Source organism: Mauremys reevesii, linkage group 20 (genome assembly GCF_016161935.1).
Source record: "Mauremys reevesii isolate NIE-2019 linkage group 20, ASM1616193v1, whole genome shotgun sequence".
Taxonomy (NCBI): domain Eukaryota; kingdom Metazoa; phylum Chordata; order Testudines; family Geoemydidae; genus Mauremys; species Mauremys reevesii.
The window spans coordinates 22,371,840-22,390,716 of record NC_052642.1 but is presented as its reverse complement, the minus strand read 5'-3'; the positions used below and the strand labels follow the sequence as shown (position 1 = coordinate 22,390,716).

General features: G+C 37.3%; 1 protein-coding gene across 2 annotated transcripts in view; it reads left to right on the top strand.

The window, feature by feature from the left end:
• The window catches only part of NSRP1 (nuclear speckle splicing regulatory protein 1), a 36,398-nt gene extending 17,521 nt beyond the window's left edge, over positions 1 to 18,877 (top strand). Inside the window, exons 3-7 of one of the 2 annotated variants that reach the window (XM_039507692.1) lie at positions 5,671 to 5,727; positions 7,670 to 7,801; positions 8,894 to 9,101; positions 14,475 to 14,583; positions 17,164 to 18,877. In XM_039507692.1, the coding sequence (XP_039363626.1) occupies positions 5,671 to 5,727; positions 7,670 to 7,801; positions 8,894 to 9,101; positions 14,475 to 14,583; positions 17,164 to 18,214 (1,557 nt within the window). In that variant the 3' untranslated portion in view covers positions 18,215 to 18,877. Of the gene's footprint in view, positions 1 to 5,670; positions 5,728 to 7,669; positions 7,818 to 8,893; positions 9,102 to 14,474; positions 14,584 to 17,163 lie in introns of both variants that reach the window. The other variant, XM_039507693.1, reaches the window with a different exon arrangement.

Sequence of the window (18,877 nt, the reverse complement as noted above, 5' to 3'; positions counted from 1 at the left end):
ACTTGCATCCGAAGAAGTGGGTATTCACCCACGAAAGCTCATGCTGCAAAACGTCTGTTAGTCTATAAGGTGCCACAGGATTCTTTGTTGCTTCTAAAGTGAGAGGCCATTTAAAAGAAAAGGATAAGGCAATATATTATGTCCTGTGTACAAGTAATTGCAGTACGTACGGTTTGGGTGGCAATCACAGATCATGCTTACCTCCCTCACAAATCCGTAAAAGATAGAGAATTTACCCCTAATCAAAAGTACTCTAATTGAGTGTAGCTTTATTAAAATACACTCTGCTGTAGGTGGTCTAAATTTTCATTGGGGTCATACGTACTTCACTGAGATGTCAGTGAAAGAATGCACTGGCATTTCTCACGCACATTGAGATCTTAATTTAAGTAATTGAATGTCCTAACATTTTCTTAATATTACATGTTTTACAGGAGCTTTATAATTTAAGCCCAGATAATATTAAGGTCCCATCTACACTAGGAAACTGACTCAGTGCTGAAATGGTTGTCAGCAGTGGGCCTCAGTCTTGCTTTCTGTAACAGTGCAGAATATGGTTTTGCTACATCTGCACTAGCAGTTAAATGGTTTTCAGCACCAGTTCTGGGAGAACCATTGCTGACAACCCAACATCAGCAACTGGTGCATTTCTTAGAGCAGGTGGGACCAATGGGTCTATATTAAATTAGAAGAACAGGGAAATTAAAAGTTGTCAGACTGCACCTTACATTCTTCAAAACCTATGCATGTATAATCACATGATTTACTCTTCTTTTTTCTTAGATATTTGAGGACTTTTAAAATTTGAATTGCTGAGCTTTTTGCACATATAAATACATATTTCACATGTTTAATCACAGGGAGACCTACCTTAGACAATTCAAAACACTGGTCAGTAGTGTGGTCTTCACATCCCTCCATACCCATGTAGGAATGATTGTAAAGAAGAAATATATTTCAAGAAGTTATTTTAAATGAGAGAGAGGGAGAGGTTGCTTGGCAGACAAGAATTAGGAGAGTATAGGAAAAATCATGAAAGAAGGCTCAAGCTCAAATGTGGGGGGAAAGAAACCAAGAGGAATTTGGGCAGATTTTTCAGGAATAACATACTGTAGTGCCTTAATGCTATTATAAGAAGTTTTCCTTGGTTTGCATGGGAGCATTCTGTGTATTTTCATTATAGGGTTAAAATATTTGCGCTTTACAGAAAATATGACACTATAAGCTTTGCCTCCAAAGAATAGCTTGATTGTGGGCAAACAGAAAGCATGAGACAGATTGCTGAATTTGTAGGGTCTTTAATAAATGAACTGTTGATAAGTAAAAACAATACAAAAGAACAGGAAGTTCTCATCTATCAGTGCTCATAGCAGAACAGGAAATTGTCACCCACCAACCATAAGAAGAGGTGTTTGTACTGGAGCTGTTTTCCTTAAACTTACTGACACTCTGGACAAACAGATGACAGGTGGACCTCTTTAGATTTTTATGTACAAAAACCAGAACCATATATTACTTTTGTATTTGTATAATGTTTATATAGACCAGCAAATTGATTTATTGTAGGCTGGGTTCTAGCCCACGAAAGCTTATGCTCAAATAAATTTGTTAGTCTCAGGTGCCACAAGGACGCCTCATTTTTTTTTTTTTTTATTCTAAGCAGTGTTTCAAATATTTTGATATGAATACAGAAATAGTTTTTTCCCCTCCACTCTACCCTGAGGGGGCCCTTAGGAGAGCCCTCTCTTATAACTGGGTCTCAAGGGAAAGTTAGCTAAAAGTTTTCTAAAAGATAAACTCTAGGAATTATTTGGGGGAAGTTCTGGGGAAGTCAGATGATCACAGTGATTCCTTCTGGCCTTGGAATGTATGAATATGCCAAGCAGAAGGCAACCTTGTTCCCCAAGAATTGGAGTTGTGTATAAGGGCAGGCATATACTAGAATTGCTACAGCAGCACCGCTGTAGTGCTGCTAGTGCAGACACTCTCCTGTTGGCACCACTTCCCCGAGCAGTGGTAGCTACATCTCTCCCCCGGTATAACCTGACCATATATAACATGAATTTGGCTATAACGTGGTAAAGCAGTGCTCCAGGGGGTGGCGGAGCTGCGCACTCTGGCGGATCAAAGCAAGTTCAATATAATGTGGTTTCACCTATAACGCGATAAGATCTTTTGGCTCCCGAGTACAGCATTATATCGGGGTAGAGGCATATGTGTGAGAACATCTACTGACATAGTGCTATTCACACTGGCTCTTAGGTTGGTGTAACTTATATTGCTCAGGGGGTGGCTCTTCCATACCCCTGAGTGACTTAAGTTATATCGAAGTAAGCTGTAATGTAGACCTGCCCATAGTCTCCTGTGTAACACTGTCACTATCTCACAGAGCCAGCCCTAAATAGTCTTTTATATTAGGAAAGTTATACTGCTGGTCATGTGATGTTGTGGAGCTATGTAATATATATGAAATTAAAATGAATGTTACTGTTTAGTAAATAAATATTTGAAAAGAATCTGAAATGCTATTTTAAAAATTTGCTTACCAAAATCACAATAAAAAAGAAATGGATTAATGAAGTCAGGATTAATTCAAAATGTTCAAAAATATAGAAAATGTAGATGAATGCATCCTAATTCCAGTCCAAAAAGTATTTTGCAGTGTAAAGGATGTGAAGTCATGAGCATTACTGTAGACTGTGTGTGTACATGATTTTGAATGGTTTACATTTGGGCAGGAGTGCAAGGCAGATGGCTCCACTGCAGTAATTCTGTGAATTGACCAAAGGATGTGGCAGAACAGCCACATTTTTAATCCTAAAAATAAGTGCATTATTGTTGTCTGTGAGCCATGTTCAGCTTCACAAGCCCTGGGCGTAGACTGTGGTTTGTTTCCACACCTTAGGTTATTCACTGCTAGATAAGAGGGCTGCTTCTTAATGATAGGGATAACTGTAAACCTCAGCTTTCCATCCTGGAGTCACTACTGTTTGATCCCCAAAAGTATACATCATGCTTTATTTTTATTACTCAACTTTACAGGATTTACTATTTTGAAGACTGGATATAACTTTAGGTTTTTCTCTCTCCTGCCAAGGCCCACTCCATACACATTATTCAACCTTTAGAAAAATAGAGCATTAGAATGTGCAGTGTTTCAGAGCTGCTTTTTCCAATCCTTCCTCTTTTACTTGTCTAATATGGTCACTTATATTGAAGGAAGTTAGTTATTGTGGGGGGGGGAGAGGGGCTTGAAAAGAATATTTTGAATGGTTTAAGCCTCCTTCTGCTTTAGTATTCTTTCCCTGAATGTAGGTTACATTACAGCAGAAAGCTTCTAAAAAAGAGTACAGGTAAATTAATGAGTTCTAGTATTCAGTCTTCAAAATATTGACAACTACCCTAGGACCATTGGTTCTGTTACTGTGCTAAAGAAAACAATCAGGGGCCCTTTCAGAGATATTGCCTTGGTTGGCTGGGTATAGAGATGGGATACAAAAGAAGTATAAAAGTTCGGGTTTTTTTATGTGTACTTGCTGCTGGAATAAGCTAGTGAAGAGATCTCTATTTGATATACTGAATACTGTTCAAAGCTTGAGAAACAGCAGCTTTTTTCCATGTTGAGAAACAGCACTCAGCTTTTTTCCATGTTAACATGATTTCAACAGCATATGAAACAAGGGACATAGCACCTTGCTATTTTGCAAGCACCAAATGAAAGCAGAAGCTGCATCTATCAGCGGATCTGCTTGAATTTGTGTGTGTTATATTTATTTGGCTTTCCTCAGTGCATACTGGTATCCGTATATACTCTACCTGCTGAAAACTTTTCATTTCATTTTTTTAAATTAGGGATTGATGACACAAATGCTCTTTTTAAAAATCTGATGTTGAGCATTATTGAAAAAATCAGCTGCCAAAATGCAAAAGAGAGGTTTTTTTCAGTATTCCCTCCTGGAAAAGACTGCTAATTGATACCTGACTACATAAACAAGGCAAAGTGCCATGTCCTCTTTAATGAATCTGTTTAACGAACAAAATATTGTCTACTTTTTGAGGGGGGCGGGAGATTCAGTTAAAAAGACAACAGTGACTAAGACATTTTTACAGTTAAAAATATGATGATTAGAAAACAGAGAGTTGTATTTGTCTTAATTTACATTTTCAGCAGTGGATGTTGTGTTTTCTTAAACTACGGAAGGCTAATGCTGCTATTTTCTGGCATATTAGAAATCTTTAAAATAAAAGAATGGATTAAATGATTATTGTAACATGACTGTAGTTCAGACTCAGGGGCATTTCATATCTTCAAATTGCAAAACTACTAACATAGCTCAAGACTTAATCAAAACAACTGTTTCATAAGTGTAGGAATACTTGTATGGTATCTGGTTATGGTGTTGTGTACAATTCTTTCATGCCTGATATTGTATCATGAGGTAGGGGTGTGTGTGTGTGTGTGTATACATAGGGGTGTGTGTGTGTGTGTGAATATATGTGTAACCACACAAGTTTTGTGTAATTGTGATTCCATGGAAAATTATTTGCACATAGCTTATGGAAGTACAAATACACAAAACTACTGTGGTTATGTGTCTACTTGTTAGTGGACACTAATTAGTCTACAGCAAAAAATAGATGTGAAGAATGGAAGCAAGAAAAGATCAATTAGCATAATCTGCATAGATTGTATCAGGAAATTAATTCATTGGTATTTATATCCAAAGTATTAGTATAACGATCATTATGATAAATTTTTTTGTTACCTTTAAATTGGCAAATTCCTATAACTTTATTGTTAAATATAGTGTCCATAATTGCAGATCTAATGAGTTTATAGGCCATGTGAATTCTGACCAAAGACCTTCCCGTTTTATGCCATTAGAAATCTTTTAACCTTTAAAAAAACTGAGCTATATTTATCCTTCAGTGTTCACATATAACTCCCTAATGTTAATAGAAATTAGATTAATCTATTGATGGGAGAACAGACCTCTAACTACTTAATATAAGTGTGGGTTTTTTATGTTTCATTTTTCACAATTTTTTTTGGTAGCAAAAATGGAGTGAGGTTTAGTGCTAAGGAAATTGAGGGGCTGAATCTGCATTAGTGAGAATCATAGTGTGAGTAGTCACGGTTTAAGCTTTCGTCTATATCACTGCCAATGCATTTCAGTGTGATCTGAATTACCCCTTGCTATTTCAGTCTTGGGTTCTCCCACCACTGCTCTGCTAATATACCTCAACACAGATATTTTTTTTTATATATAACACACATACACAATCAGTGCTCCAGCGCCCCATGGCATGGGACTTCCAAGTATCTCTTGAGCAGAGATTGCTGATTTTGTTGAAGTGGACTAAATTGTATTGTTCTTTTGTGAGGTAATTTTCTTTGAAATTGTGTTGTAAAACTGATTATTATTTCTACACTAATTTGAGATAGTTTCTTTCTATGGTACAACTGCACTGATCTATTGAATGTTTGTTAATTAATTTTCAGTTTTTCTTATTCTTCAGAAAAAAGCTGTAGAAGTTATAATAATACAGTGAAACCACTTTATTAAAAAACTAAGCTATGGATTATTATAGTGTTAAAAAAATAACACCTAGTATAACGTGTAAACACAATAATCTGATTTTATTGCTAATAATGTTATCTTCTAACAGACATCTGTGGGCGAGAGTCTACAAAGAGAAGCATTAAAAAAGCAAGTAATGAAGCAAGTAAGTTGGGGTGTGGGAGTCCTCATGCACATAAGAAAGTAAGGAATTGTTGTCATTAGTAAGCATGCCAGCTAACAATGTGTTACCCTTGCCAGCAACCTAGGCTGGCTGTCATCCTGTAACCACTTCAGCACACAGGGTTTTTTTCAGTGTAGATAAGAAGACTCCCTTCTTAACTATGCATTTGTAACTATCATCAGTCCCCTTTACTCCCAGTTCTCTGTGCAGCAGTACATCCCAGAATGCATTGCCACACATGCTGCAGTGTGGGCAAGTCCTTTGGGTATTCTGTCCTCAGATTTTCCCAGAATTCATTGATACCAACACAGTTAGGCTCTGTGATGTATGCACAAACATTATGTACAACTTTTCTACCTCATACAATGGCTGAAATGTGAACATAATTCAAATTTTGTTATTTGCAACCAGGTCAGATAAAAGTATTTGTAATAAGATTGTACTTTTACTGTGGTCAGGTCCTTATAGAGAGTGTCATTTACTATTTGTAGTTCTAGGTTTTCATGTAGGTACGCTCTTGAAAGTTAGGATTAGTTGTAGTAGGACTGACCTGTTTATGATCTAGGTCAAAGGTACACATTATAAGGTATCTGGGTCATTATATCCATTGGGAATGTGCTTTCCAAATCATTGTAAGAGCCATAAGAATCTAAGAGTGGGGATCTATAGTAATCTACTTTTAGAGAACTGAAATTATAGCTAAGTAATAATGATCTTTGTTTGTTTAACTTTTTAAGAAAACACATACACAAAAGCTGGTTCTGTGTTACTGCACAGCAGGCTGTGAAGCAAAAAATGGCAGAAATATAATTGGTTTATTTTATGTTTAGAACTAATGTTTAAAAATTGGCTCAAACATGGTGATTTTCTACATCACATCTGCAATGCAAGACCTTCTTTAAAAAACAGATTTAGAATTCTCTAGTTCTAATTTTTGGTGTTCCAATTTAGCAAATGTGAAGTAGGAGTCTTTCTCCTAACAAAGGCTGATTTTTAGCTTCCATGTTTTTCCAGGTGTAATAAATTATTCCACTTATCGGAACAAGACTGTTCTTGGGATTCTTTGGCTGTGTTCAGGAGTAGTTGAAAAATAGCCTGATGCAAACTTTGTAACTGAAGTTTCCATAGAGCTGAATATAGTTTACAACACACAATAAAACTTGACGACTTACTTAATACACACACCGTAAAACCATGAGAAGTTGAATTTTTTTCTGTGCGTAGAATGTAGTGATCCTTTATTGAATGAATATTTTAAACAACTTTTTTTTTGGAGGGAGAATGTAATATTTTAGGGAAATTAAAGATGATGACAAAGAGATGAGTTCTTGTATTAAGGAGTTCTTGCCAACAACGAGTCTTGTATTGTATTGTATTGTATTCAGGGGTAAGTTATCCAGGAGGAACATAATTCTGTAGAGACACCCAACTATAGGAAAACAATTACACTTAGCCCAAACATAATACAAGGTTATTTATAGGAGGTAAAGTGTGCAGGATAAAGTTCTGTAGATGACCTATAGGAATATATTTAGAGAAAACTATGTAGAAAAATAGATGGACAAATTGGCTAAACTTTTTATTATTTGTATTTATTTAAAAAAAATCCATCTGAGCTAGGAATATTATTCGATGGGTAATTCTCCACTAAGCAGGATCCATAATAGCTTAATTGCTGTAATTATTATGTTTTCTCATTGTACTCTATTCCTTATCTCATAAATACCGTTCTTCTTATAATTACTCTTATTTTTAGCTCTGATACCAATCAAAAGACTTCGTATATGAAGTCATGGTAAATTTATGTTCAGTTTCCTAGATTTATATCATGAGCTAATCTAGTTAAAGCAAATATATATTAATACAAAGTTTTAAAAGCTTAAAATTGCATGCTTCATTGGTCTGTGTTTCTCTTTTTTTTAAGACCAAACTTGAGATTCAGAAGGCCTTGGCAGAAGACTCCACAGTGTATGAATATGACAGTATTTATGATGAAATGCAGCAGCAGAAGAAAGAAAGCAATGCCAAAGTACTCTCAGGAAAAGATGACAAAAAGGTCCATAACTGAAAATGTATGCTGTCTGTGTTACCTCTGTATGCTAAGAATAACCATGGCTACTTAACTGATTTTACTATGTTTTTTTATATCCTAGTAAACCGTTGTGCATTCTGTAGCATGGCCCACATGTGTTGTGCTCAAAATTGTGTTATATAAAATTGTGATGATGTAAGACTGGTAGTTGTAAGGTGTTGTAAAACTGGTTGTTCATCAAATATTTCAGGACTCTAGTCCCATTTCATTCTGTCGTTGATTGGGAGGACAACAGGCTCCATACTAGCTTCCCACCGATAAGTTCTGTGGGACAAGGACCACGTGCATTTCTGGAGAGCTTGTTACAATGGGATAATCCTGACAGAGCCTTTAGTCAATACAACAATACTACTACTACTACTACTACTATTACTATTATTATTATTTATTATTAGTATCAAGCAACCCAACTGAATGGAGGAAGGGCTGTCTTTGAGCAACCTGACCAAATTTTGTAGCAATGAGTGTCTGCCTCTTGCTAGTCAGCTGCTATAGGGTCTGTCAAGAAGCTAAAGTCATTATATTTCATCTGTAACATGTGAACCATTTTCTACAGCCCAGTTCCTTATTCCAGAAAATGGCTGAATTATTGTGACAAATCACATTTTCATTATTGCTCATTGCATTTGGTAATGGAGTGTTTGTCAGGCTACGATAGGTCTAAATGAAGAATGCATCCCATTCCCTTATAGCAAATTGAAGAGGGAGAGAACTATCACAAGACGGAAAACTGCTGGAAGAAAGGTTGTATTGAAAGCATTTGATTTCAGTCTAAGCGGCCATACACTACTTGAAGCTAGGCTCAGATTTTTGTTGAATGCAGCTGTTTCATTAATGAGGAGAAAATTCCCATGATCTGGAGCTGAAAATGTTTATATTAGTTCATTGAGATCATTGTCCCAGCAGTGGCAACAGTATAAACTAGCTGGGCTGACTACTGCCATTTTTGTTCCACTAAAAACTGATTTTATTTTTTTTTAGTGTACTCATCAACTCTAATTTGTCTTTTCTCAGCCACTTTGATTCCATCTCATTACTCTTTTTTCCCCACCTTAGCCCAAATACATCCAAAATATCCTCAAAGCAGCTGAGGTAAGAAAGCAGGAGCAGGAAAAAAGAATGGAAAAAAAAATTCAGAAGGAGCGTGAAATGGAAGGGGGAGAGTTTGATGACAAAGAGGCCTTTGTGACGACAGCCTATAAGAAGAAACTGCAAGAAAGGGCTGAGGAGGAGGAAAGAGAAAAAAAGGAAGCAGCACTGGAGGGTGAGATTTATGCTGAACCAATATGCCTCTCCCTCAAAAGGAAAGTGTGGCCTTTTGCTGTTAAAGATAGTGGTCATGGGTGTGATGCATGGGTGTGATCTGGTCTCTGAATTAGGCTGTAGATGGGATTCTATAGTAGTAATCATAGAAATGTAGGGCTGGAAGGGACATCAATAAGTCATTTAGTTTACCGCCTGTGCTGAGACGGGATTAACCATCCCATGTATTTTTGACAGTTTTCCATGCCTCCTGCCCCCATCTTTTATTTTCTCCTGTTTTTTTGTCCAATGAGTTGGCCACATGGTTTTGAGCGTCTCTTCTATCCTTTCCAACCTTTCCAGGCCCCTTAACTATCATTTTTGGACATGTGCCATGGGGGGGAGGAAATATTTTTAAAATTTATTTTTCTCTATTAGAAATATTGAAAATAAATTAATACATGTAGATTTCATGTCTTTTCCATATTTTAAGAGGGAAATATTCTTTTTTTACAATTAGTACAATTCTAAATAAAACCATTAAATAATTGTACAAAGTTTTAATGACAGAGGATTAAAGAAATGTTAATACACCTGTGTATTTATAGATTGTAAAGCCAAAAACACAGAGCACTGTGACCATCTAATTGACCTCCTGTATAATACAAATCATAAAACGTCCCAGAATTAATTTTTGTTTGAACTAAAGCAGATCTTTTAGAAAAACATCCAGTCTTGATTTTAAAATGGCCAGTGATGGTGGATCCACTATGACCCTTGGTAGAGGGTTCCAGTGGTTAATTACTCTCTGTTAAAAATTTGTAGACTGAATTTGTCTAGCTTTCAACTTTCAGCCATTGGATCGTGTTGTACCTTTGTCTGCTAGATTGAAGAGCCCATTATCACATTTTTGTTCCCATATAGGTACTTAATAAACTATGAACAACTCACCACTTAACCTTCTCTTAAACTAAATAGACTGAGCTTCTTGAGTCTATCATTATAAGGCATGTTTTCTAATCCTTTAATCATTCTCATGCCTTTTCTCTGAACTTTCTGCAATTTATCAACATTCTTCCTGAATTATGGGCACCAGAACTGGAGACAGTATTTCAGCAGTGTTTGTACGAGTGCCAAATACAGCAGTAATGTAACGTCCCTGCTCAAGATTCCACTGTTCATATATCCAAGGATTGCATTAGCCCTTTTGGTCACAGGAATCATCACACTGCGAGCTTCTGTTCAGCTGATCATCCTCTGATCTCCCAAGTCTTTTTCAGAGCCACTGCTTCTCAGGATAGAGTCCTGCATCTCATAAGTATGGCCAACATTCTTTGTTCCCAGATGTGTGTATTTATGTTTGGCTTGAGTCCAGTTTATCAAGCAATCCAGATCACTCTGTATCAGTGACTGACTGTCCTCTTCATTATTTACCACTCTTGCAACCTTTGTGTCATCTGCAAACTTTATCAGTAATGATTTGGGTTTTTTTTCAGGTCATTGATAAAATGTGAAATAGCAGAGGGCCAAGAACTGATCCCTGAGACACCCCACTGGAAACACATTCCTTGTTTACAATTCCATTTTCAGACCTGTCAGTTAGCCAGCTTCTTACTCCATTTAATGTGTGCCATGTTGATTTTTATATCTTTTTAGTTTTTTAATCAAAATGTCATATGGTACCAAGACAAATGCCTGACAGAAGTCCAAGTATATTACATCAACATTATTATTTTTATCAACCAAACTTGTAATCTCATAAAAAATTTCTTCTTGTAATTTCTTAAAAAAAAAAAAATCAGGATTAGTTTGACATTATCTATTTTCCATAAACCCATGTTGATTGGCATGAATTAAAGAAGGATAATATAATTATTTATTCATAGAGTCCCGTATCGGCCATTCCATTATTTTGTTTTGCCCAGGATTGATCATAAGTGTACAGTTATCTGGTTGTCCCATTTACCCTGTTTAGATATTGGCACAACATTCGCTTTCTTCCAGTTTTCTAGAACTTCCTCAGTATTCCAAGACACATTTAAAAAATTTTAACAGTCCAGCAAGCTCCTTTGCCAGCTCTTGGATGTAAGTTATCTAGACTTGCTGATTTTTAAAATGTCTAACATTCATTATTTAGCATCCTCCCAAGTTACTATTAGAATGGAAAGTGTTTTATTATCATCCTATATTATGACTACATCATCTTGTTTTCCCCAAATACTGAAAAGAAATATTTATTTAACACTTCTGCCTTTTCTGCATCATTATTGACAATTCTACCATTTCCATCTAGTAAAGGACAAATACCATTGTAAGAATTTTTTGTGTTCCAAATATACCAAAAAAAACCACCCTTATTGTCCTTAAATCTGCTGGCTATAGATTTCTCCTTTGTCTTTTTACTTCTCTTATAAATGTTCTGCAATTCCTGGCCTCTGATTTTTATTCATTATTATCAACATTCTTTTTCTTCCCTTTGTTATATATTGTTTTTGTTTGTTTTGTTTTAATTTTTATAGCCTCTTTCACTTCCTGTGAAAGCCAGGGTGGTATTTTAACAAGTCTGATACCTGTACTCCCCTTGCCCCTTTTCCTGACTTTTTAGTTATCTTTAAAAAAACATGTCCTCCAACTCTATCCTGCGCTCTTTTCCTGACTCTTTTAGTTAATATCTAAAATGTCCGTCTTCTACATAAGAACAAAAGAATGGCCATACTGGGTTAGACCAAACAGCAATCTAGCCCAGTATCCTGTCTTCCGACAGTGGCCAGTGCCAGGTGCCCCAGAGGGAATGAACAGAACAGGGAATCATCAAGTGATCCATCCCCTGTCGCTCATTCCCAGCTTCTGACAAACAGAGGCTAGGCATACCATCCCTGCCCATGCTGGCTAATAGCCATTGATGGACCTATCCTCCATGAACTTATCTAGTTCTTTTTTGAACCCTATTATAGTCTTGGCCTTAGTAACATCCTCTGACAAAGAGTCCCACAGGTTGACACTGCTTTGTGTGAAGAAATACTTCCTTTTGCTCATTTTAAACTTGCTGCTTATTAATTTCATTTGGTTCCCTCTAGTTCTTGTGTTATGAGAAGGGGTAAATAACACTTACTTATTTACTTTCTTTACTTTACTTTCTTATGTTCTTAAAGTATTGTGAAGTTATGGGAAACAAAGACACAAATATACTCTTGGCACATCAGCAGCAGTGACCCCCTGTTGTCCTGCTGTCATGGCATAGTTCCAGTATTTCAAACACTGGTTATGCCAATGGTATACCAGGCTTTAATTAACAGGCTTTTTCAAACAGCTTGGCCTCTATTCAACAGTTTCATGTCTCCCTCCCTAGGTAAGGAGGATCTTCCACTTGAGTCATTGTGATGAGGTGTCCACCTCACATAAGATCTGAAGAGGTTAAGGTGATTAGATGGGCCAATTAACTGCCCAGGCTGCACCTGGAGGGGTAGTCATGAGGACAGGCAGGGTGAGTGGGTGTGTCAGTTGCTGCCTTTATCTCTGCCTTCAATCAGTTAAAAAGCTATGACTTGTCTTTTTAAATTTTAGCCCACCTCTGTAAAGGAGGATTTTGTATGATATTGATAGTCTCTGGAGCCTAAACTTTCTCCACATTTTGTAAATTATATCCCTGTAAACTGTTTTTACGGTTTTTTATTTGCATGTTTTGGAATTAATTTATTTCAGCAAAATTTTAAAAACAAGCCAATGGTAATTTAAAAAAAAGTTAGGATAGTATATCTTTTAAACATTGTATTATGCAATGTTGTTGTAGCTGTGTCAGTCCCAGGATATTAGCGAGACAAGGTGGGTGAGGTAATATTTTTTTGTTGGACCAACTTCTGTTGGTGAGAGAAATTGTTCCAATAAAAGATACTACTTTAACCACCTTGTCTCTCAAACATTGTATTGTAATTTTTAATTCACTAGACCTTTTCCTCTTTTTTAAAACAAAACCAAACGCTTATGAGTGGTAGGAGAGGAGTGCTAGGTGTTACAGTTTGTGTACAAGGTATACTATACCGTGTAAAGTTTTATATAAGCACAGAAAAATTAATTCTTTGAGGCTGCTTCAATGTGAAGATGAAAAATAAAATCGACAAAAATAATAGTTTTGTGCATAGCTCTACAAAGACATTGAGACGTTTTGATTATATATAAAACTTTCTTGGACAACTCTGAAGGCTGCTGGTTGTAGAACAACTATGCCCAGTACACATGTAACCATTCTATTTTCTTTGTATATCACTAGTACGTGTGTGTGTGTGTGTGTGTGTGTGTGTGTGTGTGTGAACACATCTTCTTTTTTCCTATGCCAGTAAAACTAACTGAATAAAAAGTGTATTTCCCTCTTAAAATGAAAAAAAGGTACAAAATCTATATTCATTAATTTATTTTTAATGTTTCTAATAAGGATAAATTAAATACATTTTAATTTTTTTTTCAAAATGGCCAATAGCACCAAAAATGCATCTGTTTAAAAACTATCCCTAGAGGCCCTGGAAAGGGAGATGGGACTTCCAAAACCATACAGCCAACTCAATGGACAAAGAGAGGGCAGACTAAAGGTGGGGGCGTGGAAAGCTGTCAAAAATACATGGTGATGAAAGGTATGGAATTATAACCAGGGGCAGCTCCAGGCACCAGCGCTCCAAGTGCGTGCCTGGGGCGGCAAGCCGCGGGGGGCGCTCTGCTGGTCGCCGCTAGGGCGGCAGGCAGGGTGCCTTCGGCAGCTTGCCTGCGGAGGGTCCACTGGTCTCGCGGCTTGGGTGGACCTCCCGCAGGCGTGCCTGCGGAGGGTCCGCTGGTCCCGCGGCTTCAGTGGACGCCTGTGGGAGGTCCGCCGAAGCCACGGGACCAGCGGACCCTCCATGCTTGGGGCAGCAAAATGTCTAGAGCCACCCCTGATTATAACTACTTACTGAGAAGGAAGAGCAGAGAGTAACACGCTGGACTGAATGAGAGTGCACTTTGTGACTGTAGTTTACCCTGGCAGATCGTTATGGGATATGAGGGAAAAGAGTAGAACCTCACTCATAATATCAGTACTGGTTGCATGATTTTTGCTCCTGGAAAGGGGCAGCTGTTAAAGGGAGAATAGTGAGTCAGTGTTGCTTAGGATGAGTCTGCAGCAATATTAGTAGCAATTCTCATGCCAGATTTACAGTCATGTGTCCCAGAGATTAAAATAACTGTTTTTAGCCTTAAAGCAGTAGCCAGCATAACTAGAATGGAAAATAATCAAGTTTCATAGACTTAGTTTCTTCTAAATTTTCAATGTCGTGAGCATCTCTTTCTGGATCACGGGTTTACCATATGTAAATAAGATCTGGTTAATGTTCATGAAACTGTAACATCATTCTTATTTTTCTTCCCTTAGCATGCCTGGATGTGACCAAACAGAAGGATCTCAGTGGATTTTACAGACATCTTTTAAACCAGGCAGTGGGGGAAGAAGAGGTGCCCAAATGCAGCCTCCGTGAAGCCAGGTAGGATATAGTTCCAGAAGGACTTTATATGTAAAGTTTCTTCATTCTGTTCATAATTCCCAGTGTCAGTAGAATCCTAGTAAGAAGGAAGGCAGTACCAAAGCACAGGTGAGGGAGGAGCTTGTTTTCAAGAGTCGACTACACCATCCTTTGGAAAATGAAAAATCATCATCATTGGGTGAAAGTATAGAATAGGAGAAGGGTTAGGGTTAAGGAGATAATTATACTGGTAATACATTCTAGCATTATTCTAAGCTAGTTTTTAATTTAACATTGTATAATTTTTAATAAGCCACATTAAACCAAAAGCTTTGCTACTGGACGCAGAGCAAGAGAGAGTGAGTTTTGGGATCAGGTGGATAATGATATTTCATGGTTGTGCAACTTCATTTTATCATCCACTGGAAAACTGGAACGCATGAGTCTCTGTCTTTGTAGTTGGCAGCATTTAACCATAAATATGAAAAAATACTTCAGTTTTCTTTATTTGCTTAATACTTATGACAAAAGGAAAGCAATCAAATTTAAAGCAAGTCCATTGGGAATATTTTAAATTTGACATGTACTGTGTACAACAAAATAATTAAATGGTGCTGTGGTTTTGAGCCAATATAGAAAGAACACAGTTGAGTTGTCTCTGGGTTTTTTAATTTTACTGAAGGCTTTATAGCAACCAGTGACGACTCAAGGCACTTCATCCAGGTTAAAATTAATTTGTTGGAACCTTAGAAAGTCCTCAGTGATCAGATGTGTGTTCTGTATCCTAAAACTATGAATATTACCTTCAATCAGGAGGCTTCTTGAGATTGAATTTGAATGGAGTCTCAAATTAGTTCTTAGTTAAAGTGAGGAAGGTTATCTCTTTAGAGCTACTCATCCTATTGAGAGACAGGACTTCTGGCCTGCATTTATTGTGAGGCTGTGCCACCACCTCAGAAATAATAGAGAAAACTAAGGGAAGACATAGCAGGAGGTCAGCATACTTACCAGCATACCTCCATCAGTCAGATATAAAATGGCCAAGTTAGGGCTACTGTGTTTGTCACTCTAGGATTTAAAGGACCAGCTGCTACAACAGTATTCTCTTCTAAAGCAGCTCTGTATCAGGCTTAAGTTTCACCAGCAAAATGTATATCTTAAGAGTACCAACAAAACTCTTCTGAAATAGTAAAATGAACTGTGCTTTTCACATTTGCCTGTTTATGAAGCCATCCATATGCTACTGTCTGATTTAGCTATGCTTATGAAGCAATGGCAGTAGTGATTAACCCACTTGGTATTGTATTTGCTTGAACAATTCTCTCAGTTTGAAACTGCATTATTTAAGAGCAGTTATGTTCAGAAAAGTGACTTTCAGAATGGTGGTTTCTTAGTCAGCGTATCTGCTTTCTGGGTGTTCAGACCATAATTATTTACTAGAAACAAGTTTTGCTGCTATGAGTCCTATAGAGCTAATTAATCTATGGGAAGACGAGTAGGAATCTATTCTGCTGAATCCAACAAAACTGTCAGCTGAGTTGTGGATTTTTTTCATTAAGTTGGTGTAAGGTATGGAAAGAAAACATCTCGATTTTCAGATGTCAGGCAGAATTTGCAGCACTGCCAAATAGAAATTTCACCTTTGATTTATAAACTTCATCATTTAGATCTGGAAGATCATTGAAAGAGAATAACTATGGAATACTACAGTGTAATTTTTAGAGTCATTTTTCCAAGAATAACCATGCATCAAACTTTCAGCCTAACCAAATGGTCCACTGATTCCCAAGGAGTATTTACCACAGACTGTTGCTGTAGCTACATGATTAGTGAAAACAGACATGCAGGATATGGAATTAAAGATACACTTTATCAGTCAAAAAAGACTGAGGTATTGCAACATTTTGGGGCCTTGTCCAAGTTTGTCCCACGTTTCCTGTTTTATATTTAACAAGTTAAGAACTGTAGCAAGATGCTAGTGTCAGTTTAACCACAAGAGTGAGATCCTAGCCAACAAGCACAGAAAGAGTCAGGAATATTGTGTTGCAATTTAAAACTTGTAGTGTCTTATGAGGACATACGTTTAGCATGAGGAGTTCCGTTTACAGCTGTTACTAAAATAATGAGAGTTGTATTTGTAACTCTGACACTAAAAAATCCCTCTTCTTCCTTGTATGGAACTATGTGGCATGGGTAGGATTGTGAGACACTTAGGAAAAGGGTGTGCTATATAGATAATATTACCAGGATACAAATCTGTGTCCTGTCCTTTAAATAAGGATGATAGGGCCGTTAAACTACTCATTCTTGACATTCAAACCCTACTTTTTCAGTATGGTGAAAATCAAAGCTGCTGTTTTCTAGGACATGTACAGTACCAAAGAACCCAATGCGAACTTTCAATACAAATCGCTCAGAGTTGGAATATTAGAACTGGAACAATAGACCAGATTTGGCTGCTTAGAATTTTCAGCTGCATATCTTCTTAACAGTGTTGCTCAAGTTGCAACAAGAAGTCACAAACTCCAGAATAGTTTGACACTGCAGGCTATGTAATATCTTTTTTTTTTTCCCCTCCCACAACAACAACAAATAATCTAGGATAAAGGAAGAAAAATCTACCACTAATTCAGATGAATCCATCCAAAGAAACAAAAGTCCAGATGAGAGACCAAGACTTAGAACCCCTGCTAAGGAAGAGGATAATCCAGATGCAGACAGTGACTTAGAAAGTGATAGTAGTGATGAAGATCATAAAAATAGCAGAGCTAGTTCTAAAAAGAAGGAAAATCGAGACAGCTCTGAGAGCAGTGAGGTGGATTCCAAACATCACAGGAGCCGGAAACACTCCAGCTCATCAGAATCTTCCAGTGAGGAGGGAAGTTACCACACAAAAACCCATATAAATCGTCCTAGGAGAGGAGAGAGTGGAACAGGTAGAAGGGAAAAAGATGAGCACCACAAGGAAAGGGATTCTGAGAGAAGAGATAGAAACCGGGAAAAGGAAGACCGACAGAGATATGGGGATCATACCAGTAAAGATAACTACAGAAAGAGGAATGAGCAGGAGGACAAGCAGAGGGGGAAAGATAGAAAAGAGAGAGAAGGATATGACAAAGAAGGTAGGAAAGAGAAAGAGAGGGAGGACAAGTATTCAGAAAGGGAACGAGAAAAAGAGCGAATAAGAAATGGCAAAGACAGATACAGTGATAGAGAAAGAGGGGAAAAATGCAGAGAAAAGGAGGAACATTTGAAGGAAAAGAGAGAGAGAGATGACAAAGATGACAAGAAATACAGGGACAGAAAGGAAAGTAGTCCTCAAGCCTCAGAAAAGGACAGGGACAAGAAGCAAAGTAGCCCTAGATCCTTAGAAAAAGACAGACAGTGTGACGAGGAAAAAGAGACAAAGGCAAAGGACAGAAAGAGTAATGATGAGAGAATCTCATGCTCTGAAAGATTTCCTGAGCCAAAAGGTAAGGATGAAGAGGAAGAGCAAAAAGGTGCAGAGCAGATGGAAAAAAAATCTCTGTGTGTGAGCAAATTTGCCAAGCGGAGCAGTGAAGAGACAGTGGTATCAGCAAGGGATCGCTACTTGGCTAGGCAAATGGCACGAGTTAGCACAAAATCCTATATAGAGAAAGAAGAGGATTAGCTTCATTTCAGTGGCCATAAACCAAGAGATGATCCACTTTCACTGGTGGAAAAATCACTGCAGCAAGAACTCTGTGTTGAAGTGAAAGTATTTCCTGACCATTTATTTCTGGGTTTTTTTAAACTCAGTAATTTAATAAAACAAACTTCTGTTTTGAAATGTTTTGATGGTCTTTGTACATTCATCCAGTCAAATGTACAGGCAAGGTGTTTAATTTGACTGGTTCTGTCCATCCTGGCCTTCAGCACCATAGCCTCTGCTTGCTCTATCATTTATTTGAAGACAGGGAGTCACACTTATGGATTCTAAACTTATACAGGTGAGAATACCTAAATGGCAGCCTGCATATAATCCTTATCAGCTAATACCAGTACTACCCCTCTTCTGGAGCAGCAGCATTCTCAGCCATTACTGTCAGATCTCACTGTCCAAAGAAGTTAACAGAGTGTGCAGGAGAGAGAACTTGAAAGAGAGGGATATGCAGGCAAAATAAATAGAATAATAATTTAAGTGACCCTGTATGTTTTGTGGTGTTTTGTAAACCAGGTAAATTTCATCTTGACATATTTGGATTTGAACGTATATAACATATGCGTGGGTTTTTGTGTTTCTGGTGCTTGATGTACAGAAATATTTAAAATAAAATGTAAGATATGTACTATA